The 26,080-nt window shown below is 39.2% G+C and overlaps 2 protein-coding genes across 3 annotated transcripts; one reads left to right on the top strand and one right to left on the bottom strand.

The window, feature by feature from the left end:
• Window positions 1-5,703: 5,703 nt before the first annotated feature.
• On the bottom strand, window positions 5,704-11,540 carry LOC145481730 (galactose-3-O-sulfotransferase 2-like). Of its 2 annotated transcripts, none has more exons than XM_081460256.1 (3): window positions 11,124-11,540; window positions 7,761-8,015; window positions 5,704-7,076 (listed from the first exon to the last, which is right to left on the bottom strand). In XM_081460256.1, the coding sequence occupies exons 1-3, from the start codon at window positions 11,291-11,293 to the stop codon at window positions 5,954-5,956; spliced, it is 1,548 nt and encodes a 515-aa protein (XP_081316382.1). In that variant the 5' UTR covers window positions 11,294-11,540; the 3' UTR covers window positions 5,704-5,953. The 2 variants fall into 2 exon arrangements, with proteins under 2 accessions (XP_081316382.1, XP_081316383.1); XM_081460257.1 differs by having other exon boundaries at window positions 11,166-11,540.
• Window positions 11,541-14,221: 2,681 nt separating this feature from the next.
• On the top strand, window positions 14,222-25,966 carry LOC145481729 (uncharacterized). Its single transcript, XM_081460255.1, has 9 exons — window positions 14,222-15,019; window positions 15,602-15,671; window positions 19,704-19,784; window positions 19,862-19,955; window positions 20,471-20,704; window positions 21,238-22,332; window positions 23,022-23,247; window positions 24,400-24,495; window positions 24,921-25,966. The coding sequence occupies exons 1-9, from the start codon at window positions 14,351-14,353 to the stop codon at window positions 25,191-25,193; spliced, it is 2,838 nt and encodes a 945-aa protein (XP_081316381.1). The 5' UTR covers window positions 14,222-14,350; the 3' UTR covers window positions 25,194-25,966.
• Window positions 25,967-26,080: the final 114 nt, after the last annotated feature.

The following is a 26,080-nucleotide window of genomic DNA, read 5'->3' as shown; positions in this document are numbered from 1 at the left end:
GAGTCTTTCTTTCTTCTTTCATGTCTATCGACTGAGACAAAATAGATGTACACAGAGCCATAAACAAAGGACCTATAGGGTATCTGCAGCCTGTGTGCCATATTTGAAAAAGGCAATTAATTCTCAATTCTATTAACGAAGCGTTCATTATAATGACTATCTTAAACAGGTATATTTTGTATTTCAAAAGAAACAGCGAGGAAAAAATGGAGCTTTCAAATTTTGCATTTTGCCAGACATGAAAAGATTTCTGATAAATATGTTAGCTTGACTTGTTCTTGACATACCTGACAGCTTCTGTTCACATCTGTGTTTTGTTGAAAAAGCTTGCAGGTTATTTTGAAAATTTTAATTGCGCCAAAATGATTTTAGAAGTAACTTGCAAATTTTCGTAGCTCTTTACGAACAGTTAGACTTAAACCATTTAGAGAGAGTTTTTGCGGTGGTTTTCACTAGATTTAAACTCAAATATATACATTTTTTTTATTTTGCCTTTTTAAAATAGTTTTAAAATGATCATCTAAAATGTTTTCAGAGAAATATAATTTGTTCTTCACTAACCCCATGTAAGGCGGGTGCTATATGACGCCCGGCATAGTCGATCTAACTTTCACCACTGACAATCAAACCCAGTAGAACTTTTATGACATTCATTTTAAATCACTGGTGATCCTCGCAACCTCATTGGCTCTTAGCCGTGCGATTTATTTACGAATCGCTGTTTTTTTTTTTTTTTTTTTTTTTGCTCTAAATAGCGTCCTTTCTGCTGCTAATTAAAGTGGAACTCTAAAACAAAACAAACAATCGCATTTCAATGCTTACTTGAAGTAGCCAGTCAAATTACGATTTATCTTCGAATCGAACAGAAACGAGTGGTTCTGAAATGTTTTGGAAAGGTTACCAGAAAATCCTATGTCCTGCAACCGAACATTCGTGAAAAATAATCAGATAGAATGGAAAATTTAAGAGAAGAAATTAAAAAAAAAAAGGAGACGTACCTTAAGAGGTTGTCCTCTTTGTTCGGAGATTCCGAAACATTTTCCAGACCGTTACAGTCAATTACAAAACGGTGTTGCATTTGCGATAAAATATTCGGAAGCTCAATTTTGAACTAGAATTTTAGGATAAATAGAGAGTGCCCATTTCGAAAGCTAAATGAACAGGACCGGTTGTTCGAAAGCCGATTAGCGCTAACCCACCGATTAAATTGTCCTAATCCACGGAATAAATTTATCCTTCGATTAAATTCTGTTCCTAGAAGCGCGATTAGCACCATCCAAAGATTAAACTAAGGGTTAAATTTAACAAATCTAGCGAGGTGGATTAACTCGCTAATCGGATGAAAAAGCAGACAAACAAATCAAAATGGCGGACTTACAGTTTGTTGATTTTGCTTTAATGCCGGCCGAGGTAAGGAAAGAAAAGCAATTCGGGCTACCTGACGAAAATCTAGATGTTACTATTCTCTCACGGACGAGCCATCCCGCGTCCGGTTTTTCACAACACAGACGGACCGCTCTTCGGCGATCCGCAAAATCAGTTTTACACAACGAGGGCGAAGCAAGAAATTTTGAGAAATTTCAACATTTTCCGTTCTCAGAGGTAGAAATCGTCGCTTACTAACTGCTGTAATGTAAAAGGAAAGATCAATGATGGAATTAAAGGCTTTTTTGGCTTGATAAAGGCGAGTATTATGGACAAAATATTGTCAAGTTTTGTTTACTGTCGACCTTGCTTGTTCTTCAAAAAATTGTTTATCTCATTTGGCAGAATTAAGATAATCAATCTCCGCTTTCGCTTCTTTTCTTAGTTCATGGCTTTCTTCTTCTCTAGAATTTTCCCCTTTATCAGCCCATCCGAATAGAGGCTATTCTAAATTTCTAAATTACTAAGAAGTAAGGCTGAAAGTTAGACCGGTAAGCATTTTCAAGAGCTCACTGATTTTTAGCCTGATGCATGATTCACTGAGCTTCGCCCAGCGTTTATCTTGCCCATAATTTTTATCACAAATCTAATTTTAATTTAAGCATTTTTTTTTTTTGGTTCTTACAGAAAGCAAATGTAGTTGAGATATAAAATTGGGCTTTCCTTTTCCTTTTATTCAACAACATATTAGAAGCTGTCAATTATCCCTTCCCTCCCTTAGTGCTACACCATTTTCTCCCACCACAGACCGGTTCTACCGGTTTAATCTGAGTTTAATCGAAGGATAGTTAATCGAAGATTAAATCTCTTTTCAGGAACACCATTTTTTCGCCCGATTAGTTATCCCGGGAATAAGAAATTTAATCGCGAAATAGACGCTAACCTCGAGTTATTTTAATCGGCTTTCGAACAACCGGGCCAGAGCTCTATATGGACAACGCTTGAGCCCAGGTCGTTGGTTCCAAATCCCAACGTACTAGTTGGGTTGACAAAAATCGCTTTTCTGATTTCCTGAAGTTCTAACATAGATAACGGAAAACGGCTTATGGAAGAGTAATGATTAAGCTACAATTTGGGCCTAAACCAAAGAAGATTTAGAAAGTATAAAGACTATCCCTTCGCAGTTGAAAAACGCAAAGTCGGACGTTTTTAACAGCAATTTATTGAAAATTCAAACTGCCTTGCAATATTCGGAAAGCGGCAGATGGGCGATGAATCCGTTTTAAGTTTGGTAATTGACAACCACTAACCCGTTCAGTTTGAAACTGCCTGGTCAAGTCTCGTTTGAAAATGGCGCGTTCTGGGTAAGCGAACCATTGTATTAACCTCAGGACTGAATAACAATGAATGTCAAAACCAACAACACCCATATATTCAAGAAAACCACTCGTTTGTAACTTGGTTTCTATTTGCCGCGAACCTCAACACTGGTCTCCCAGCCGAGTCATTAACTCCCAAATAAAACTATGCGAGTGTATCAAGTGAATAACGGGCACTACACCATGCGTGATCAAACAGATATACTTATACTAAATACTCAACTGCAGAAATGTTTAAGAAAAAGGTTTTAAGGCTACAGGGTGAAAAGCCGTGGATGGTTTTCAAAGTTTTTCGAGCACGATCAGCTTTAAATCTTTTCCAAATACGATGGGCCATCGATCAACGGGAGCCAACATTGCGAAGGGAGAGGTTGAGGAGAGTGTAATGAACAATTTCAAACGATGCTAACAACGAACACTCATGTATACATCAAAGTTAATTTTTTTATTCCTCTGATCAGTTCATACCTTTTTCAAAACGTATTTTGCACGTTGGCGAACTGACATATAAGCGATCGTGAACATTGGAAAACCGACTTCAGTGAACTGGATGCGCGCGTTTGTTGCCGAGCGTGTATGGTGATAGAGGAATGGGTCGGTTATCAACATGGAGCTAGAAGCTGATCGAATGTGGTCTGACAAACATTCGGATTAATGTCGCACCAAATCCCCCGCGTATTCTCTCACTGTTTGGCTATCTGTCACGAACCACAGTGCAGGATACTGTCTTCAGCCTTGTTTCACCAGTTTTGGAATGTAGTGCGCACAAGTTAGTTTCTTTTTTTCCAGAGTAATAAAAAATGACACTATTAAAACAAATAAAAATAAATAAATAGTCTGCCTGATACAACTGTTGTGATCACATTGTCTATCACAATAGGTTATGGACTTATGGAGCGATTTTCAAATGAGTGTCGCAAAACCAAAACTAAACCAAAACAAGTACTTAGCAATTTGAGTACTCAGCTAATCTCAATCTAAAACTAAAACATTGACCAAAGTAATTGCTTGATTACCTTCGGCGCTCAATTGAAAACCACTCTAAACGGTGTAAAACCCATTGCCTTCTTTCTTAGTTAGGCTAGGAAATTAAAAGTCGGGCCTCATGTTTCCGGGGATACAACCAAGACCACACGTCTTTTCAACACAAACACCCCTACCCCTTCGTAACTTGGCACGAAACCTGAAACACGAGACGTTCTGAATAAGCTAAAAACAAAACTGAAAAAAAGAAAACAAAAAACAAAAAATAAACAAACAAAAAAACAACTGTATGTTATCTCGTCAGTCTGCGAAGTCATTCTTGAAAAGACACCACCAATTAGAAATTGAATTTCTAAGAAACTACTAGCAAAAAGCCCATTGCAAAAACGTTAGAAGAGCGGGTATGAATGCGCTTTTAGGTTTGGTTAAAAAAAAAAAAAAAAAATAAATAAATAATATATAAGGCATCAAATGTTAATTAGTTCTGCTTCGAAAGCAAAATACCCACATTGAAGTTTTTAAATTAGCGAAAGAAATATAGTTCAATTCAAGATTGAACTCCAGACCAACAATTTCGACGTGAGAATGAAACTCACTGGCACGAATGCACTGTCAATATCACTTGTGCATTGACTTACAAATGAAGTCGAGAAATCATTCCCTCGCAAAAATTCCTGTTATGTTTCGAAATTGGAAATTGGAAATTCGAGCCCAGAAACCAGGGATGGCGGAGAATATTTTGAATTGGGTGTGGGTGTGTGTGGGGGGTGGGGGGAACTTACAAGCGAGCGCCAGAGGCGCTAACTTGTAGGGGGTTTGGAGGAGGTTTGGAGATATTTGTAAAATTATTATTTTATACATTTTTTTGCTTGAAATTGGGTGGGCTCCTCCTCCTCCCCCTCCCCGTGTAAGGATAAGGGAACCCTCTAACCTTAAACTCATTGCACTATGGGACGCATAAGGCCTAAACGAGACAGGGTGTAGGTTAAATTTATTTGCCTGAACTTTTGCTATGTTTAACAAGCCTGTCATGTCATCTTCAACTGAACTGGTTGACTTATTGGTTGACTTATTATATTACACAACATTTCATTTCAGCACTTTTATCCAATGGGGGTTTGCAAGCTTGGCATGCACATGGTTTAATTTTACCCTTGGTACAGTTACCGTAAATCCTCGAATTAGCCCCCCCCCCCCCCCCCCCCCTCGAATAAGCGCCCACTCCACTTCCTTCAATTTTGTGGACAAGTAAAGGATGTATAGTTTTCGACATGTAGTTTTAGATTTGTACATTGTTTCAGTTTATAAACACGTTAAGTAAACACGTTGTTGAGGCCGACTAGCGGCCGAACCTGATAAACTGAAATTGATCTAGGTCTGTTATAAGCTGACACTCGTTTAGGGTCGAACTGTGCACAGCTGGTCGGACTGTGTTGAATCACGTGACTCAGTCGCACATGGTTTGTCTTTGAAAGAGTTTCGTGTCGTTGTTTTTTTGCTACGTACAGTTTTGTACTTTTCCCGTCGAAACCGCACAGAACATGTAAGTATAGGTTTCACAGTTCCCATTTGTCCGAATGTGTTGTTAATTTAAGTTTTTTCTTGTTCAGTTTTTTACCGTAGGCGTAGATCAAGTTGACAAGTCGTGGAGATGTCTGTACGTCGAGCATCGCGATTAAAGCTTTGAGTTTTTACGACTACGTGTTGAAAATATTCTGTGAATTGTCCTGAACACACGTTGAACACATTAAGTACTAACGGTGCCCCGATTTAAACTTTAGGATCAGCTTTTTATGTCAATAAACAGCTTATGTTGTTGTTTACTCGCAGATGCATGATGTATTAAAACAAATGAACACGTCAGGCCACGATTTGGGAAAAATTAAATAAGCGCCCCCCCCCCTCGCGAATAAGTGCCCCCCTCGAAAAAGCGCCCCCCCTCGAATAAGCGCCCCCTCGAAAAAGCGCCCCCCCTCGAATAAGCGCCCACCGTCTTCTCCTGAATTTGAAATAAGCGCCCCGGGCGCTAATTCGAGGATTTACGGTAAGTATTTTCCATTCTCTTGGTGTAAGTTACGTATTATAATTTGTATGAAACAGAAAAAAAACAACAAACTGTATATGGCACATACCACGTGACATCAGAATAATTACAATGGCATGTATTTAAAAAAGGACGCTTTGCAATAAAGCGAGATACTCGTTTAATATAGCTTATGAATTCTTTAGAGCGGCTTAACTGATTTCATGGCATTAATTCTTTTAACAATAACGTTTTCCCCCACCTGGCGTGTTTTTCCGGAAGCTCTAAGCTGCTTTTGATACCCGTAGTACGGGTGCAGTTTTCGTCGGAAATAATGAATGTAGTCTATTTCATTTGTGAGTAACTTTTCACACAAATATCTGTTGTAACGAGAAACCCTTTCGTTCAGCTTAAAACCACGTATCTGCCCGCTCAATCGAAATGCGATTTCCGTGATCTCTTCTGGGGAGACACAGTCATTGAACATCTCTAAGTTTTTTCGTTTTAAGTCCGCGAGGTCTTTATAGAATCCCTCACCGTGTCGCTTGATTCTCTCCCAGAATGTCTTGTTAAAATGCTCATAGAGCAGTACATCCGCTCGGTTCCAGTCTCTTATCATATATTTGAGCTGAGTCGATAAAGCTCTGTTCGATGTATTATTACCTGCCTTTCTTTGATTTTGTTTGATGTAAATGACGTCATCTATATCCCAACAAAATTCTCGCTTGAGTAAAACAAGGCTCTCGTCGAAATATTCCATAATAAGAACAAGCGAAAACTCGCTCTCGACCTTTTTTATGGCAGTGCAAATTTCCTTGTCGTTGTCCTGTGCAGATGGCGGCAAACCTAGATCAAAAAACATACCGTTTCTCACAAGGTGCATCGATTCTGGAAAGGACTTAACGGTTCTTGTTAAATTTTTAAGATACCCATGAGGATTTCTTAGAAAAACCTGCAAAGGGTTGGAATAGTTTGTCAGTTTAAAGAAACGGTACAATTCCATGTAGTTGAATGTCGACTCAAATTGATAAACGGGATCACGTAGAATTGTAATGTATTTAGTGTCACTTTGCATGATAACTTCCATTGCGGGCCTATTATAGCGGGCGTGGTTACAGAGCACGTGAGCTGGTTCCCCGTTTAGCCGCCACAGATCCACAGCATGCCAGTGGAAATACCCAGGCCAGCCGAAGCGATACAGATGTTGCGCCGGAAGTGCCATTTTGAGCTCTCTGAGGTCTGCATAGCGGTTGAGGATATTTGTTAGAGTACTGCTTCCGGTTTTATGAGTTTTGAGAAAGGCGATCTCCTGGTGAGGCTTGCAGCTGTTAAGAACAGTGTTTGAATTAAGAATGGAAACAAAAATTGAGACTGGAGCCTTTCAATATCAAAGCTCAACAAATAAACCGCAACAACGCCAGCAGCAACAGCGGTACAAGCAGTAGAAACAGCTGGAGGAACGGTAATAGCAACACCAGCAGAAACAGCAACGAAATAACATCAACAGAAACACTGAGGCTGGTTTTCACCAGCGCGTAAAATAACCAACATACGCAGACGCAATAGGGTCGATAAAGTTCTGTAAAGTAGCACCTTTTCGTAGGGAATTTTCGTACTAACAGGGACTTATTATCAACATAAACCACAACGACGACGGCAACAACAACAACAACAAAAACAAGAACGACAAAATTAGCAAAAACAGCAGCAGTATCATCACCACTACCAGCAACAGTAACACATCAACAACAACAAAAGAAAAATGCAGCAGCGGTAGCAACATGTGCAGGAGAAGGAACAACAAGAACCAAAATATCGAGAAGTACAGTAATACATTGGCAACAACAAAAATAATAACAGTAACAAGAAAGTTCAGAGAGTCGGCAAAGTGTAGATAATACGTGACTGCTTCGATACGTTTTAATCAAACTCGTAGTGCCCTTGAAAAATTGGAATCGTCGTAACAATAACAACAACAACAGTAACAACCGACAAAGAAGATTATCTACCTTAATTCGTCGTATTGTACATGGCTTGTTTCTGTCGAAGACTCTTGCTTTCCGTCTTCCTCCTCTAATTCTATTTCATCATCATCAACATCGTCATTGTCATTACTTTCGTCTTCAGATTGCCTCCTAGCATTTTGTAGTAAATCCCAAAACTCTCGATCAACGGCACTAACATTTCTTGACCCAGTCTTCTCAAGCCATGATGCTCCAGAGGACGGCTGGCTCGAGTCGTCACTCGAAGTGTCATGTGTATTTCTGAAAAGAGAAGATGAGAATTAAAATACTAAATAACTAATAATTCTTCTAAGCCAAGGATGAACCCGGAGTACAGTTCTGGGTGAATTTTATGCAACTAGATTGCAGTTAAGGTCGACTTGAGGGCTTCTTGCGCTAGGGCGGGGTGTACTTTGGAAATACCAGGGAAGCGTAAATGTTTTCGAAAGGTGTTCAGGTTATCTTCTGAAAAAATGTTCGAACTTTCTAAGTCCATCGATGGACTCGATAACAAGATCTACGACAAACAGAGAGAAAAATGGCTATTTAGATCCACCGTTGGACCCCACTGATTCGAACTCGGCTATTTAGAATTCCCCGTTGTTTCGAATTCAAACCCATTTCCTTTGGATTTGCCCCATTTTTCAGTCATTTGCTATCGGCTATTGGAAGAACGAGAAATGCTGTGGGAACACGAGCCGCAGGCGAGTGTTTCCACAGCTTTTTCGAGTTCTCCCAAACTTTCACGAATGTTTCTAGAACTCGATAGGAACAAGGATAACATGTTTCCTATTTCTTTTAGAAAACACCGCGACGAAAAAAAGGAAACAACTTGTTAACTTTGATTATCAAAATGTAAATTCTCTTTGCTCACGCCATCATTAAGCCAACAGGTCGTGCTAGTTCTGTGTTTCTATCGAGTTTTAGTATAAATCTACTAGCGTTCTATCACGAATGGCGTTCCCTGATTGGCTAGGGTGTCTTGGAAACCCGAATAGCGAATAGCGAATAGTCGCGAATAACGAACAGCGAATAGTCCCGAATAACGAATAGCGAATGGTACGAATAGTGCGAATAGTCTCGAATAGTGCAACTAGTGGCGAATAGTCTCGAGTAGTGGCGAATAGTGACGAATATTCGTCAATACTCACCGCTCTAGATCTAATATAGATCTAGATTTAGATCTATATATAAATAGTGGCAAATCGTAGCAAATAGGGTACTCAGTAGCAAATAGTAGCAAATAGGGTACTCAGTATCTCGCAGTTAACCCACTAAAAAGCGCAGACGCTTATCAGGACAAAAGGTGTTTCTAAACCGTAATTTCTTCTGTTTTAACCGCTGCAAAAGCGTAAATACGTCTTTATTAGGTTATGTTTGTGTTTTCTCTTTTCTTGCTTAATGTCAGCGATGGACAGCCCTAGCCTGAGTCCGGAGAAGAAAAGGTAATAAATTCACTGAAATTCTGTTGCTTATTTGGATAATTTATCAACGCAGGATATTAGATCTAAAGCGGTGAGCATTGACGACTATTCGTCACTATTCGCCACTTTTCGCGACTGTCCACCACTATTCGTACCATTCGAGACTATTCGCACTATTCGGGACTACTCGCTATTCGCTATCCGGGTTTTCCAGACACCCGATTGGCTACGCTACTCACTATCTATTCTGTGATAGATAGTGAGTAGCGTAACGGGGTGCGCTTGTGAGTGAAATGACAGCCGCTTCTTGGCGCTTTCGAAGTGTTTGTGAAGAGGACTTCCATAAAGTTTTGAACGACTAGTAGATTTATACTAAAACAATTAGATTATTCGCTCTCGATTTCCATACGTGATAGTCAACTATCACGCGATAGAAATCTTGAGCTCATAATCTAATTGTTTAATAGAAACACGATTTTTAACCAATCAGCACGCGTATTTTCTAAGGACTGTTTTCTAAATTGCAATATTACAGAATCGTAAAATCGAATTTTCAAAGACAGTTTTCTTTTTTTAAACAGCAGTATAAACGAAAACCCAATTTCAAGGTGTTACATGATGTTAATGATACGTTCTCTTAGATTGCAAGACATTATGCCTTTTTTTCTGCTGAAACAGCCCTTGCTATCACAAAAAAAAACGTACATAATTTTGAATTTGACAAGGTTTAGCGATAATTTATTATAATCGAAAACTTCAATGTATTGCCTTTGACATAAGCCGTACGTCTCATATTTTATGATAACTTCTCATGTAAGTAATAATCCACAGAGATTAGAATGAAAGAGGTTGAATGAGTGACCGTTTTTCTTCACACAGTAAATTAAGCAGCTGTTCGGATCTAGTATTTTCAGTTCATTATTTTTTTTTAAGTCACCGTGCCGAAATCAGTCTTGGTTCTATCTGTAATGCAGAACTTTAACGTCGCCTTTCTCTGGACGGAAAATGACTTTCCCAAAGTTCGCAATCCTGTTCCGAGTAATTATATACAATTATTTACAGCAGACAATAAACATTCTTTGTCAGTTCCGGCTTTTCAACGAGTATGTAATGAAGAAGCTTTCTGAGCTTTCTGTTTCAACCACAGGGACCGCAGTTTTTAATCAACAAAGGCCACCTGGGTTCATTGTAAGCACCGGCAAGGAAGTGTGAAATCACTGAAATCCCGAGAAGATTTTCGTACTCCTGGATTCATCTCGATTTGGGCGATTTTGTCATCCGATACTTCTTCCAAGCCAAAGCACCTTTAATGATCTCAGATCACGGTTTCAAACACAAAAGTAACGAATTCGTGACAATTAATAAACAAAGAGGGCAGTGTGAAAGCGAAAATTGCAAATAACCTCGAAGCTACTGCTAAAGATATGCATAAAATTAAAGGCCATGCAAGAACCGCATGGAATCTTTCCTTGACCAGTGTCTGGCCTAACTACAGTAGTCGTTATCACGATTACCCACTGAGAAACACCTTTAAAAACCAAGACCGTGACAAATTAGTAATCTGTCTCGGTGTAGAAGATGTTGAGACGCGTAAAGATCGCCAAACAATCATACATCATTACATGTGTAAACAATCAAAGCGGTTTAGGTCGAAAGCTTCATAACACGATACAAAAGGCTCGTCTTGTAATGAACTACTCGACCACCGTATACATGACATGCAAGGAATACTGAACACCTAGTATATTTTTTTAAAATATATTTGACAGTGTCTAATGGGTTATTGTTGTCTAAATCCAAATATTTTCTCTAATCCCGATGGATTCACCAGTAGGTCGCGTTTACCGGTATAAAACGAGTTCAACGAAGCAAAACACCGATAAATCAGCGATGCTTGGCTGGTTTAACTATCTCAATGAAGAAGTTTGACTTGAGATGCACTCACCCGTCGAATAGACTGATGTTAAGGTGAAGGAATTCTGCGTACCTCAACAAAGTGTCGAAAGGGAAACGGAGCAAGTTCTTCTCCTTGATTCTCGGCAATAGAAGTGTGGCGATGAAGCTCATTAAACTTAAACCGAGGAAACAGAGAAGCAGGAAACTCTTGAACTTCATTTTCGTCTTCCCTCTGAAGCGTCACGAAACATGTCGATGGAATCCCAGCATCGAATTACTTTCATAACTATTCAACAATCAATTTCAGATGTGACGGACGCATGGCGCAGGATTAAGCACGTGCTGTTGTGACACGCAACATGAACCAAATCAAATAAAAGCGACTGGTTCGTAGGTTTCTTCGTTGAATCAATTACCAGTTTAGCAACATGTACCTGCTTTTATCTCCAAAAATGGAAATTTGGTCTATTTTTTTCTAATGTTTAGACCAAATTGTAGTAGTTTGGAGTTGCATTTGGCCCCTATTTGGCCCCAACTATGTTCGGAAAAAAAAAAAAAAAAAAGTAAAAAACGGAAAGGCCAGATGTTGTTATTTCAACCTGTTAGTTACAGAAAAAAGATCAATCCAGTCCCCGTTCAGAACCCGCTTTCCTTTTAGTTAGCACCAAAAACGCGGGCTCAGGCTTATACTGATGGTCGTTCATGCTAATGCTGATTGGCTGACAATGGAAAAGGAGCACTCTGCACGTGTTCAAAAAGTCATGAACGGCCAGAGCCCGCGTTAATTTCTTGGTGCTTCCTTTGGCCTTCTGTTTTTTTCATTGATTATCACTCCCTCTTAAAAGAGAAGGTCATTCCAAAAAGCTTACTTTTTGTTTCCTCGCCTACGACAGGTAAACATTCAGCTAGTTTCCCCTCATCAAAGTTTCAGCCTCTGAAGTGCCCGCTATCCTGAAGAAATTCGTCTCAGAAGAAGCAACTTCGGAGGCCGCCATTTTGAAACTGTCTTGGAAGCCAGGCCGTGTTTATGTGACGTCATTCCGTCCGACTCAAAATTGGCGGGAAGGAGAAAAACCTCCAACTGAATTGGCGTCAGCCAAATCTATTTTTTTTCCAAGCAATTGTCCACTTCACTATTTTCTACGCTATCATTTCAGAATTTGGAGCACATTTGGCTCAAACTATGTGGCTTAAGAGCAGCCATAACCCGGGGTGGTAGTAAAAAGGCTCTTCGGAAGCTATTTGGACAAATCTCTCGGACGGATTGACGTCACGAAAACGCGGCCTGGCTGCTGAGTACTGTTCAAAATGGCGGCAACGATGCTCGAATTTTGGCCTTCTTTGCATGGCGACCAATTTCATAAGGAAAACCTTCACTTTAGAGGCTTAAACTTAGGTGACGGTCGTACAGGGGTATTCTCGTGATGCATGACTAGCTGATTTATATTCCATGAAACGGTGAATTTAGGAAATTATTCTTCTTAATCCGTGACATGAAGGTTTTGCATGACCCGTGAAGACTGCTTGAATTATTCACCGATATTCCTGATTTCACCACTCAATTCTACGTGATTTGGAGACGCAGGTCCTCCGAATGGTTAGAGTCGTCTATCAAGAGTGACTTAAACATGCGATTTGCAATACGGAGCCTTGACTTAGCCTTTCACGATTTTTCTTTCCTCCGAAACACTCTTTTTAGTGTAAAAACAGGTTAATAAAAAGAGTATCGTACTTGCTTATTTTCGTGATCCGGGAAAACAAAATTTTATATCCGTAATCCTCATTTTTTTTTTTTTTTTTTTTTTTTTCATTCGTTAACCGTGCCTTAGAACCCCCCGCCCCTGTACGACCGTCTTAGGTGGGTGGCTAAACTAATGCAATGTTTTTATTAGCGTTGACAAAAAAATATACGTTTTTGCCTTTAACATAAAAATGGACGTTTTTCTCAACAAATTCGTAGATTCGGTAGCCAGTGTTTGGATGGTTTGGAAATAAATTAATGTATCTTGAGTCGAATTTTCAGGTTTCGAATCACAGTGTCCGCAGAAAGATCTTACATTTTTTTATTTGTTTGAATAAGAAATAAAGTGTGGAACTGGACCTTCATATGTAAAAATAAGCCCAAGTAATGTGTAATCAGAAATCTGCTTCAGGTCCTTGTCAATTAAGGTCTTCCTGTAACTCGTTTGTTTAAGTGTCTCCAATCTATTGAGGGTCTTTACCGAGGACTATATATTTTGACACTTTAATAAAGTCATTGATTGATTGATTGATAGATTGATTGATTGATTCTTCTTTTGGGGAGGAGAGGCTCGATTTCCACCGCTCTCTCGTGTATTGTAATCGAGCCTGGAGGACGGCGGCTGTAACACAGTACAAGGCAAGTTGCACGAACACTCGTTATGTTTACAGCGTGACAAACGATAGCGTGACGTGCGACATACGCTTAACTTCGTTACTTTTTGAGGCATGTCACTCAGTCGAATCAACACTGTTCTAGCTTCCAAGAAATTGAATCTCATACCTAGCCTACAACTTGATTTTTGTGACGACATATAAACAGTCAGGTTTCATTTCGTCGAACTCCCCCATTCACTGCAGGCACTGGAAACGCACTTACTTACTTGCAATTCAAATTGTCTCTAAGCATAACAATTTCTGGAAGTGGATCGACGACATCTAAAAAAATAATATATTCCATAATCCCCACATAATTCATATTTTGGCACTGCGAATTCATAACTTCATTTTCTATATTATGATCTTTTTTTTGATTTTGAGAAAACTAAATAAGCAATTTCACACATGATAATCTCGGAAGTAAATACCACACTTTCCGAACACAATTTGCATTCGGAAGAGAGGATTTTCCACTTGTTCCTATGTGAAAAAAATAAAAGTAATTTTTATGTCGTTTTCAAGTGATTTTTGACGTCTTTCTAAAGTGCTAAATCAATTATTGTTCCTACAATTTAGGTGCGTAAATTTCATGAAAAGAAAAGCCATCTATCGGTAATTTTATTGACAAAAACTGGAATAACAAATTCACGTCAGCGTTACACCTGCTCAATGTAAAGTTAATTTACATAACTTTTCGCTTGGCTACATGGTTTGTTTATGGTCAAATCATAACACAACGAACGGGAATTTCAAACGTTAATGCTAGTCGTGGGCCAAAAGCGAAAGGTAGATCTCAAACCGGAAAAAAAGGTTCGCAAATAGCGAAAAATTGTGACTTCCCTATGCTGCTTTTTTGCGAATTTGTGAAATTTTATCATGCCAATATTGTGCGAGACAAGACCACAGTTTTCTGTTCGTAAACTGCCACCCGTCTTTAACAAGAGACTTTTCAAGGCGCAAGCTGGAATTGTGCTCACGGACAAAATCCTTGACATCTTACAGCAACCTTCTACCGCTCGGCGATCGGCCAACGAACTACATGCAATAAAACCCGTTGTTTCGGCGCTGAAAGATATTCACAAAGGCCTACAATTTATTAAGGAGGCACTTGGCCATGTAGTCACCTACCAGAAAGTCGAAAGCGATGTGGAGATTTGCAAGAAACAAGACGAAAGCTGTCTTTCTTGTTATTACATTCTGAGCGGATCGGTAGAAGTAAAATATGCTATAAATAATGGCGTGTCTGGTGCGCACACCACAGAAAAGGCAAATGACTGTGAAATAAACTACACACACGTAGCCGGGGAATATCTTGGGCTCGTATCGGGCGATGGAAGAGAATTCGATTATCCACCACCGGACAACATACGAACCATGGAAGTTACTGAGTTCTTGCGAGTCGACCGCGAGCGATTCCATAGCGCGATCAAGAGAGTTCAGAATCGCTACGTGCAAGAGATTCAAGTGTTTATTGAAGAAGTATCCGCACTAAAAGCTTTGCCCAAAGAAGAGAAAAACAAATTAGTTGCTTTGATGGCGAGGCAGGTACGGTGATCACATAATGGCTTTATCTGCTATATGTTTAGATGAAGGTTTTATTTTTTTTTTTAACTTGCCTTTCTGTCCAGTTGTGTTGATTTTTGGCTTCGCGTACATCAATTTCGACCGCAATAAATCTCATTACTAGTCAAAATAAATTTTGCGTGCGCCAATAGGTAACCAAGGGGAGGGATGAAAGCGATATCGAATAACTGTTTATTGACATTTTAATAACGTCCTAATCAATTTTATTCACATTTCGAATATATAAATTATCATAATTTCTTTAGTATCGTCAACAATGGCGAGACTCGTGCAACACTAAGCAAAATATGCAATTTGAATCTGAATTTGAAAATTATTTCAGAAAGCTAGCGTTTTCTTAATTATGTCTAAGAGTTTGGCTTTCAATCGCCACGTCTAAAGTATATAAATGTATGAATAAAACTTCATATAACATAGCATTTCGAAATTAGGTTATCGTTTTGTAGCTATACAGTGATTATTGTTAAACTTGCTCACATTTAGCTGTCCTGAAACAAAATCTCAACTAACGGGTTGAATTTATTATATGTTTTTCTTTTCTAGGAATATCCCGCTGGTAAAGTCATTGTGAACCAAGGAGACCTTCCGGAGCATCTGTTTTTTGTTGCTAAAGGTATAATTTATGAAAATCCTCTGAAACAAAAAACAACAATAACTAGGCATGTACGTATAATTGCTTTAAGTATTTTCAGCGACATAGCTGTATGCTTCATGCATAGGCGCCGTGATTTGGTTTGCGTGGTGTAAAAAAATTGTCATTGTTATTATTACGCATGGCAAGCAGCAGCGCCAACAAAAGGCACATGCTTTCCGTGAGTGTCACCCCGCTAGCCAATTGACTCCCATCTCATGAAACCCTTCTGGGCCGAAGAAGTTTAGGCGTCGTTTAAGAGGGTCTTGGCCTAAACCGGGTCTCAGCCGGGATACCGGGTTATTTAAACGTCAGTTATCTTAAACCCCGCCTAAACGGAATCTAAACACAGCCTTGCAAACAATAGCAACTTAGACCTGGTCGTGAGTAGGTTTAGACGTATACGTTTTCTTAGTGAAGGTTTTTGCCACGGATGGAAGTTTGAGATATAGACGCCTACGGCAATGGGCTAATACTCGACATGTTCGAAGAATCCGACACACGCGGGATAGGCTTAATCCTTTAGAAGAATATGACGACGCCAATTTTTGTCTACGGTTTCGCTTCAGGAAAGATTCTATTATCACACTCATTGCCATTTTGAAAAACGATCTAGAACATCAAACGAGGAGAGGCTTGCCTCTCACACTAATGTAGCAAGTTCTTCTGACCTTGCGGTTTTACGCTACAGCCAGCTTTCATCAAGTAATTGGGGATTTGTTTGGAGTGTCTAATTATGCCGTCTGCAAGGTAATACACCGAGTTCCAAGAGCTATTTCAAAACATAAAAGGCAGTTCATTTCATTTCCAGCCGATTTTCATGAGACGAAGAGAAGCTTTTACGACATAGCAGGATTCCCTTGTGTCGTTGGGCAATCGATTGCATCCACGTGAGAATTGTTTGTCCAGATAGGAACAATGCAGTGGCTTTCATAAACAGGAAACAATTCTATGCCGTAAACGTTCAAGCTGTTCGTGACAGTAAAGCATTAATTACCAACAGTGTCGCACACTGGCCGGGATCAACCCATGGCTCGCGCATTTTTGACAATAGCACAATTGCTGAACAATTTCGCAATGGATCCATCAATGGCCTCCTTGTTGGTGGCAGCGGATATGCATGCAGAACCTACCTCATGACTCCCCTTCTAAATCCAAGAAATGAAGCAGAAGTCCGTTGTAATGATGCTCAAAAGACGTACCAGAATTGTGATCGAGAGGTGCTTTGGAATTCTGAAGAGGCGCCTCCCTTGCTTGCATGTGGGGTTGCGTACCCGCCTTGGAAATTCTCTGGTTATCATTGCAGCCATTGTGGCCTTGCACAATTTTGTAATAATGCAGAGAGAAAGTGAAATGAATGATGTGGATTGGGATGACGATGAACCTGAAGAACCTTCCGGAGCTGCAGACGCAAGTGGAAATGCTAAAAGCAAGTTAATTATTGCCCGCTATTTTACGTAGGTACCTGACGTACATCTATAAGTTAATGTAGAGACTACAGCCAGAAGAAAAGTTGCAACTTGGCTAAAGTTGATACAGCTTTGCCCCTCCAAAAAACCTTTTTACCTTACTTTCGGCAGCATGGACACTTGCGTCATGTTAATTTGTCTCTACTTATACCATAATGACCCACCTAAACTGTTAACAGGAATAAAAGGAATTATAATGTACCTTATCGTAATTTGTTTATTTTATCATATTGAAATCATATTTTATTACAAGTCGTTCACTTTCAGCATGGGTTTTCAGACACCAGCTACTGATGACACATATCTTCATTTTCTTGTGACACATCTGCGGGGAGACCGATTCCCATTTGCTTGCATTGATTCTTAAGTTTCCACTCTTTTAACTCAAGAATCCTCATGTTCGCTTCGTGTTCCTTTCTTGCTAAGGTTAAGAATGGATCTTCACCTTTTTGGTCTGCTTGTTCACATGCATCTCTGGCACTGTTTACAGAAACATATTTCAAATTATTTATTTCGCAAATTGTCAGGAAATAAATAAATAAAACAAAGGATGATTGAAAATTGCAAATCCGCTTACCCAACAATGAATTCTTTCATCTCTTTTTTTCGCTTTGTTGTCTTTTTTCTGTAGTGGCTTGAGCTAGTACTCATACTGCATTGGACACCTGGTCCAGGTTCATCAGTGTCGTCGATCACAGAGCTGTTGACTGCTGAGGCAGCATGTTCAACAGAGTTATCATCGAATTGATTTTCCAGTGGATTCACTGACGCTGGAATAACGTCAGCAACCAGCTTACTAATAGCATTTGGTGAAGCCGGGGCTTTACTACCACCTGTCTCCTTGCTTTCCCTCCGTTGCTCATCAAATTCCTTTTTCGTTTGCAGTTTCATGCGCTTGCAACATCCCTGAATTGCTTTCATATCGCGCTTGTTACCATGCGGGATTTCGGGCGCTGAAACTTTGCACAACCTTTTCCCAACGATGACTGTTTCCTTTTGAAGCTGACATTGTCATATCCTCTGTTTTCTATATCGGGATATTGCTTCCCGAGCTCGGCAAGTAGAAGTTTTTCTTCTTGGCTAAAATTTGCATTTCGAGAGTTTGACGCCATTTTTTCGTCTGGCCTCTTCAAAATTCTGAACACGCGGTTTTTGGAAAAAAATAGAAATTTTAGTTAAACCACGCTTAGACGTGGTCTCCGCGGAATACATTTGCGATTGCGATTTAGACTACGAATGCGATTTAGACCACGCCTAGCCGTGGTCGTTGGACGTCTCATCTAAGCCTCGATTTAATCAAAAATCAGGTCTAACCTAAACCTCGTTTAAATAGTCGGCCCGCTTTGTTTGACATTCTGATGACAATGTTGACAATGACAACGACAATGTTGTAATACTCTATTAAAATGAAAGCTCTGTATCCGTTTGGTGATTGTCTAATTCTGGTTCGTTTTACAGAAAACATAGGAATAAAAGTCTGGTACTAGCTGAGGCTGGTGTCCACCTACTATAGGGTACCAAATTAATTTATAACATAACTAAAGCAAAGCGCGCGCTCTGATTGGTTAATTTAGCGTCTACTGTTTGCCCACGGGTGTACGCTGCTGACGTGTGTCCTAATGTTTACAAAGCAAATCTTTTGACAGACATTGTTTCCAAAGTAATGGCCGACGTTCTTCTGCCAGAAATGCGAAACTGTCTTCACAGTTGTCTGAAGATGAAACTTTATCGAGTTACTGGTGTGCAGTCGGTTGTCATGAATGAATTTTCGTGCGCTTGTTTTCTGTTGTCATGTAAGACTACACGAACATTTTTTTGTGATGTAGCTCAATAAAAGGACTTCTGTTGTTCCAATGTCTCAATGTTATGTTATAAAACAAATGGTAAACGCCATAGCGTGCACTATTGAGTTATGGATGCACTTGGGAGGTTTGCTAAGCACTCAAGAAGCTAGCTAGAGTCGTACTCGGCTATCGCCTCGTGCGACTCTTACGCTTCTTTCGTGCTTAGCAACTTCCCGCGTGCATCCATAACTCAGTAGTGCACGCTATTGCGTTTACCATTTGTTAAATGATTCCTGCAGTGGCCAACTACTCTGGGCTAGGCCAATAACTATACATTCCTCGAAATTAATACACATTTTATTTTTTTTTATACAAACATCTGAACATCTGAATGTCTGAGCGATTCACTGCAAATTTAAAAGAACGATACATCACTTACAAACTTGAAACAACCGAACTAAAGCTATAGTAGCTTGCAATCTATTGTGACTGAATTCCGATGATGGCGGTTAACACCTAGAAAACCGTACACTCACAAGGCGATAAGAAGTGCTCCTGCGAAATCTGTAGTTGGTGGTAATAACCTCTTTATGTATCGAACATGCATGAACAGAAACCTTCAATTCGGCTAATTCACGTTCCATAGTATCACTAAATATAGAAATACTGGTCCTGATACTGAATTTCTTCAGCACTAAAGAACTTGTAGATGCAAATTTTCCGTAAATTAAACATTTTTACTTGCATTTGTCATTCAATAGGAAGATGCCAATATTACCGAAGTATCTTTATTGATGAAGTCAACAGGGAAGAACTCGTGAAACTTGGACAAATTGAGAAGGGTAAAATAATCCCACCATTTTCCATAATGTTTCCCTCCAGAGGAGCTAATATCCATCCCTTTCATTTAACTTTCCAGGGGAATTTTTCGGTGAATCAACCCTTCTCGATTCCAGTCCATGTTTCTGCAGTGTAGCAAGTATTGGTCCTGTAACCTGCTTCCTGGTCAACAAGTAAGTATCCAGTTTTGTTAATTAGTTTAAATAAGTTGTGTACTTTCTCAGTAGGTACGTAAGAAAAAGTGAATGATTCTGATTGTTGTAATAAAATGACGTCACAACGCAAACCGCCTATTGGGACTTTATATATTAAGAAAAAAATATCGTAAATAGAACTTAAAAATCCCAACCTGGTTGGAGGCTGACCAGTTGGCTATTTACAAGAAGTAGAGAAGTTGAATTTGGGACCACCAAACTAGCTCCATCTTGTGACAGGGAGGAGGATTTGAGCCCGGGACCTCCTGATTACAAAACTTGCAGAAACTAGCGCCCAGTGACAGTTTAACATCACCAAACCCTGTCATATCACTCCTTTCAGTATTTTTTCTAATAGGACTACAATATTATATTAAATATTTTGCAAAGCGTTTGACTTTCCTAGGTCGTGTTAATGGTAGAACTCCTTTAATCTTAAACTCCCTATTTCTGGTGGTTCCTAACCATCGTTTTCGTGTGTTATAATTTTCCAGATGGGCGTTAAAAACGAACGAAAGCGTTATTCAAATCCTGCGTCAAAACCGTCGCTATTTCTTCAATGACGATGACATCAAGCATTACATCCGGGACAGTGATATCTGGCAGAGCTTTAAGCGGTGCACGATCACTGGTCTTTTAGAGATGACGGGAAAATGTGACGCGTCAGTTGACAAGAGCGAAATGACTCCTACACTTTCAAGGGCTGTGGATTATGGAGATGCTAAAAGGTGGTGTTCTTGTTTGATCCTAACAATGAAGTGCTACATCGATGCTCATTAACTTTAATGGGTGGAGAAAGGCATTTTAATAGTAAAATAGCTTGGCAATGAATTACGAAACACAATGATGTCGACTAACGCTAGCGCTTGAACGCAGAAAGTTCAATTAATTTGGAGTCAGACGCATCACCTACTGATTCTTGTTTGATACGGAAGCAGGGTGAAGTGGGCTTATTCCGGGACATTGGCTAAGAATCAGGCTTCAAGTTCTTTACAAAGAATTCATCATCTTGATTGGAATGCGCATGACAATAACTAGATTCTTTAGTTACTAAAAATAATTTTAAAATCCAAAACGTCTTCGACCGTACGGTCATCAGCATTGGTACATGATGGAAATTGATGGAAATTTCCATCATGTACCACTGACCTACGTTATGGATTTTAAAATTTTAGTAATTTTTGGCCTTTTATAAACATCTAAAAAGCAACTATTATGACAACCTTAGGTGCTTTAGTAACAGGGTTATCTTTCTTTCTAGGGTTTTATTGAAAAAAACAAATCATGACGATGAAATACCCGGTAAACCAAGGGAAGCCGAGAAGCTGTTCGTGCCTCCTCGCTCAAGACGACGGTCATCCGCCATCCTAAACTGCAGCGCGGCTGCGGTAGTTAAAGCAGTTTTATTGTTGAGAAAAAACTCTAACAATGACGCCGACAACAATTTCAGTTTTCCTTTTCCTACGAAACCAAGCAGTGCGCCAGCAAGAGGTTATCAGCGCCGAAAACTTCATGAGAAATGGAAGTCCCCAACAGTTGGTCATCGACCAAAGAGTGTCAGAAGTCAGGAAGCAAAGGATGGTTCAAAACGCGGTTCAAATGGTAGAGTGTCTGTATTTGGTCGTGGCAATGAAGCTTCACCTCGAACTAACACCAAAAGCCAGAATAAAATTGGTGACCCAGGGAAGGATAATTACAAAAAGAAACTATCAAACAGGGAGACAACAAAGAAGAAATTAAAGGCCGCTTTCAAAGTCTCCCCTACTGCAGCGAATACTAAAGAAGCAACGATAAAGGTCAAAAGCAGAACGAACAGCCTAAGCTTTCTTCCCTCTGTTGCTATGGAGAGAAACGTTGCTCAAAAGCCTAATGTTGTCATTAAAGAAATTATCAACACTGGAATTCCTGGTCGGCGGTTTTCTCCCAAAAGTTTTCGCAGATTTGAGAGAAGTCTATTTGACATTCTAGATAATCCACCAAACTATGAACAAAGCTCATCCGATGAAGAGTCTTCCTCTGCTACTAAAAGCCTAGTTTTAAATCCATGGAACATTTCTTTAGTTGCCAGTAAATGGATGTCCACTGTTCGACAAGCACAGCGGAAGAAAAATTCGCATTCTCCGGAGGCGATTCTTGACGATACTGGACAGCCGCCGATCATTGTCATTGAGGACTGGGCACCAGGTGCAGCGCTTAGCGAACCAGAAAGCGCAGAAACCGACGCTCAACTGTCATCGAATAGAAAGGCGCCAACGAGAAGGACGAGCCGGACTCCTACCCCTATTCTAGATGACGTCACAGAAGAGAGCGAAGAAGAGATTCAGAAGTATGAGCACGAGCTGATGCCCTCTCAAAGGTTAGGATTCTAAGCCACACAGAATCCATATGGACAAAAATAATTCACCTTCCCTTTCTTAGCTGAACCGCTTGAAATTCATTACTATAATGATCGAGAGATATTGTACCAAGAAATCCAAGACACCATGATATGCAGCAGTTCAAAGCAGTTGTTTCTAATGAAAAAAATTCTTCTAATCTCATTTCCTCTTTCAAAATGATAAATTCTTTGGGACAACCTTAATTATATACGTATATTAACATTGAAAACTTGTTTTTGTTAAGTCTCCTTGGAGGACATTTATAAATATAAGATCGAGGAGGATTTTCATTTGCCTTTAGGCAACAACGAGCTATTTTAATTGATAATGTATTGCTCAGTTATTTATATGATATGATGGTCCTCCACAGTTCCTACATTACCTTGAACGGAAGACATTTGACCAAACTCGATGAGTGGTTAAAGTCTCTACCCAGATTTGGACACCCCATAAATTATCTAGGTTTTGCTTTTATTCTAAGTTAAAACGTGATTGTTTTCTAGTTTAATTTTGTGCCGTGAGATAAAGGAAAGCGAGTAAACATTGGACTTGATTTAGAAATATTAGTTCAAATTTAGTGGGTCTAAAAATTGCTACCATGTCATATTTAAATCAGATAAGCTAATCCGTGAGTCATTTTCTATGGTTTGTGATCTGGCATGCGTAGGTGGTACACACCCATTCACGAAGCACATGACTCGTGTAAACAGCAGTTGATCGATTTCAAGAAGGATGTTGAACATTTGGAGCAACAGCGAAAACGTTTTCAAAGGCAGCACAAAAAGAGGGCAGAGGAAGAGGCCGAAGAAGAGAAGAAATGCGAGAAAGAAGCACAGAAGGAGACAATAGACACAAACTCAAAGGAGACGCCTGGCAAGAACACTTCTGAAGAGGTGAGTATTGATTCTTTGCCAGTGATTCAAAAGATAAAGACATTAACAGAAGACCCTCTAATAATCTCACATTGATGCTTGATGCTTGGAATTCAAGCCTGAGAACATTAATTCTAGCTATCTATTCTCACCTATAAATGTACTTTTGGTACTGAAAGATCCGAGTCATGCTAAAATCAATTGTGAACCGGTTCAGAAAAATGTTTTGTAAATACGGTGTATACATGTGTTTGTATTAGACTGTTTTAGATCTATCTATCTATCTATCTATCTATCTATCTATCTATCTATCTATCTATCTATATATCTATCTATCTATATATATATATATATATATATATATATATATATATATATATATATAACAGTAAAAACTCGAGAGCTAGGTTATATGGTCATTTAATCGCTACTCCGAGTTTCATGCCTCATGCGAGGCAATCATCAGGCGACTGCCAGAAAAAACGGTTGCATACAAAGATATTTAAAAATACAGAACAATACAATTACATACTAGGTGTGTTGCGTGTCACGTGGCGCGTCACGCGGGATCTTAATCGCTAATTAGATGATAACATTTTTCAGCAAGAATTTCCTAGCATGTCTGCAACACGATGCAAGCTCATTTCTGCTGTTCAGAGTTGACATTTCCGGTCTACATAGAGCAACGAATATTACAGCCCTGATAAAGGAAAAATTATCTTTAGCTTGGAAAGCTGATTGAGGAGAGGGTAAATATAAGAAAAGTACCAAGCATAATATTTATAAATAACGCAAAAAAAAAACCAAACAAACAATATATATATATATATATATATATATATATATATATAGATAGATAGATAGATAGATAGATAGATAGATAGATAGATAGATAGATAGATAGATAGATAGATATAGATATATAGATATATATATATATATATATATTTTTTTTTTTTTTTTTTTTTTTTTTTTTGCGTTATTTATAAATATTATGCTTGGTACTTTTCTTATATTTACCCTCTCCTCAATCAGCTTTCCAAGCTAAAGATAATTTTTCCTTTATCAGGGCTGCAATATTCGTTGCTCTAGTTATTTTTTTTCCTACCTATCGTTGTCATATTGTACAAGATACATATTTATTGAGACAGGTTTGTTTTATTTTTGATCAAGGCATACCGTCCAACAACGGGGCAAAGCCGGCACCTACGAAGAAAAGTGTCTATCAGTACTACTGTTGGGAGGAGTCGAGCTAAGACATTTTCTGAGGTCGGTGATCATATAGCAACCGTGAGGAGGTCTGAGTGAAGTTGCAATAAATTCTGCAGATCGCAGATGTCAGCCATTGGTATATCAGTTGACAGTATCAATTTTGAACCATTCTTAGCTTTCAGTTACACTCAACCCAGACCCAACTGATATAAAGCAACAGATCGACAAATCGGCCGACCGAACGACTAACCAACTAACCGACCATACAAAACGAAAGAGTAACTAAATAACTTGATGAGAAACTGATCGACTTACTCACTGACTACAGTAGGGTGCAGTCAGGTGGACGGACAAAGAAACGACGAGTGGACAGACGAACAAAGAACGAGTGGACAAACTGAATAAATCACTAAATAAAACATTTGAACCTTTTCCTGATTATAATGTGCTTGTGTCTGACATAAGGTATTCATTTACTTTAGGTGCCACTGGAACACCATGGAAGTAGTAATCAGCTTCGCAGGACCCAATCCCTTAACCGTTTCCGCCTTATCAGCGTCTCTGCGCCAAATAAAATGTCGCCATCACTGGAACACGCTCCCTCAGCGTTAGAGGATCAAGAAAAAGAAGAGGCAATGCACGGGACAATGCAAAAAATGCGGGTGAAGTCAAGCAGAATAGAAAAAAGAAAACTTCTGCTAAGAAAGAGAATTGAGGAACTAGAAAACATGAAGATTACAAGACATTACACATGACGGTGTAACCTAACTGGAAGATAACTAATAAATCTCATTTGCAACTGTAAAGGACTCTCTATGTTTCTATCTCTTTGTGTAACAGTATAGGGAAAGGGTGTACATGCTGTAGTAAAAGAGTATCTTAAGATTAACTCTTAGAATCTCAAGATCACTTTACATTGCGTGCTAATTTTGTCAGCCTAATCATGCATTTGATCAGGGGCTTAAAAAAAAAGTAAAGTGGACTACCCATTGTAGTTAAAACGTAACCTATTCCACCTCTTCGTGGTCATCTTAGCTTTCATGTAAGATTAGTGAAACTGAAATTACATCCCACATCGTCCTATCGCTTTATTTCTAAGGAAGTTCGAAAATATCGTTATACGTTTTGAAAACTAGTCGTAAAAAGAAGTTCATGGAGTTCATGTCACTTATATTTGTTTGAAGGAAAGCAATACCTGTTTTTCTTATTTTAGCCTACGTTTTATGGCAGGACAGGTAAGTTTAGATGCCTGGCGGCGAAATTTGGTGATCGTAACGTTGTTTGTGTCGAAGGTATTGGAAAATCATTTTTATACATTTGCCATTGTCAACTTCGTTACACTAGCATGGTGACCAAACTGAACACTTTGCCAGAAAGTTTCACCAAAATCCTACAACTGAGTGAAAATATTGGTTGTTGTGCTATTAAAGGGATGCAAAGAAGTGCCGAAACCAAAGAAAAACGTCTTGAGGACTCATTAGAACTTGACTAAAGAACGTAATACAGTTTTGGCAAGGCGTTATATGTAAGTTGTGGTAAGATTACGATATTTGACTCGATATGTAACCAAGGATCCAGAGCTATCAAGAAAAAAAAAAAGCAGTGTTTTTGAGTTCGTTTTAGCCATTTCTTCCCAAGAATG

The sequence above is a fragment of the Orbicella franksi genome, chromosome 3, assembly GCF_964199315.1.
Source record: "Orbicella franksi chromosome 3, jaOrbFran1.1, whole genome shotgun sequence".
NCBI classification, from domain to species: Eukaryota; Metazoa; Cnidaria; class Anthozoa; order Scleractinia; family Merulinidae; genus Orbicella; species Orbicella franksi.
The sequence above is the reverse complement of the archived record's forward strand: the minus strand, read 5'-3'. Positions and strand labels throughout refer to the sequence as shown.

What these genes read in the sequence shown, in the direction of transcription:
- LOC145481729 (XM_081460255.1), top strand. Translation starts at nt 14,351, where the DNA reads ATGCCAATATTGTGCGAGACAAGACCACAGTTTTCTGTTCGTAAACTG. An exon ending in TTGCTTTGATGGCGAGGCAG is followed by an intron (nt 15,020 to 15,601) that starts GTACGGTGATCA and finishes TTTCTTTTCTAG; the next exon opens with GAATATCCCGCTGGTAAAGT. An exon ending in TCTGTTTTTTGTTGCTAAAG is followed by an intron (nt 15,672 to 19,703) that starts GTATAATTTATG and finishes GTCATTCAATAG; the next exon opens with GAAGATGCCAATATTACCGA.
- LOC145481730 (XM_081460256.1), bottom strand. Translation starts at nt 11,293, where the DNA reads ATGAAGTTCAAGAGTTTCCTGCTTCTCTGTTTCCTCGGTTTAAGTTTA. An exon ending in AACATCAGTCTATTCGACGG is followed by an intron (nt 8,016 to 11,123) that starts GTGAGTGCATCT and finishes TTCTCTTTTCAG; the next exon opens with AAATACACATGACACTTCGA. An exon ending in GTACAATACGACGAATTAAG is followed by an intron (nt 7,077 to 7,760) that starts GTAGATAATCTT and finishes TGTTCTTAACAG; the next exon opens with CTGCAAGCCTCACCAGGAGA.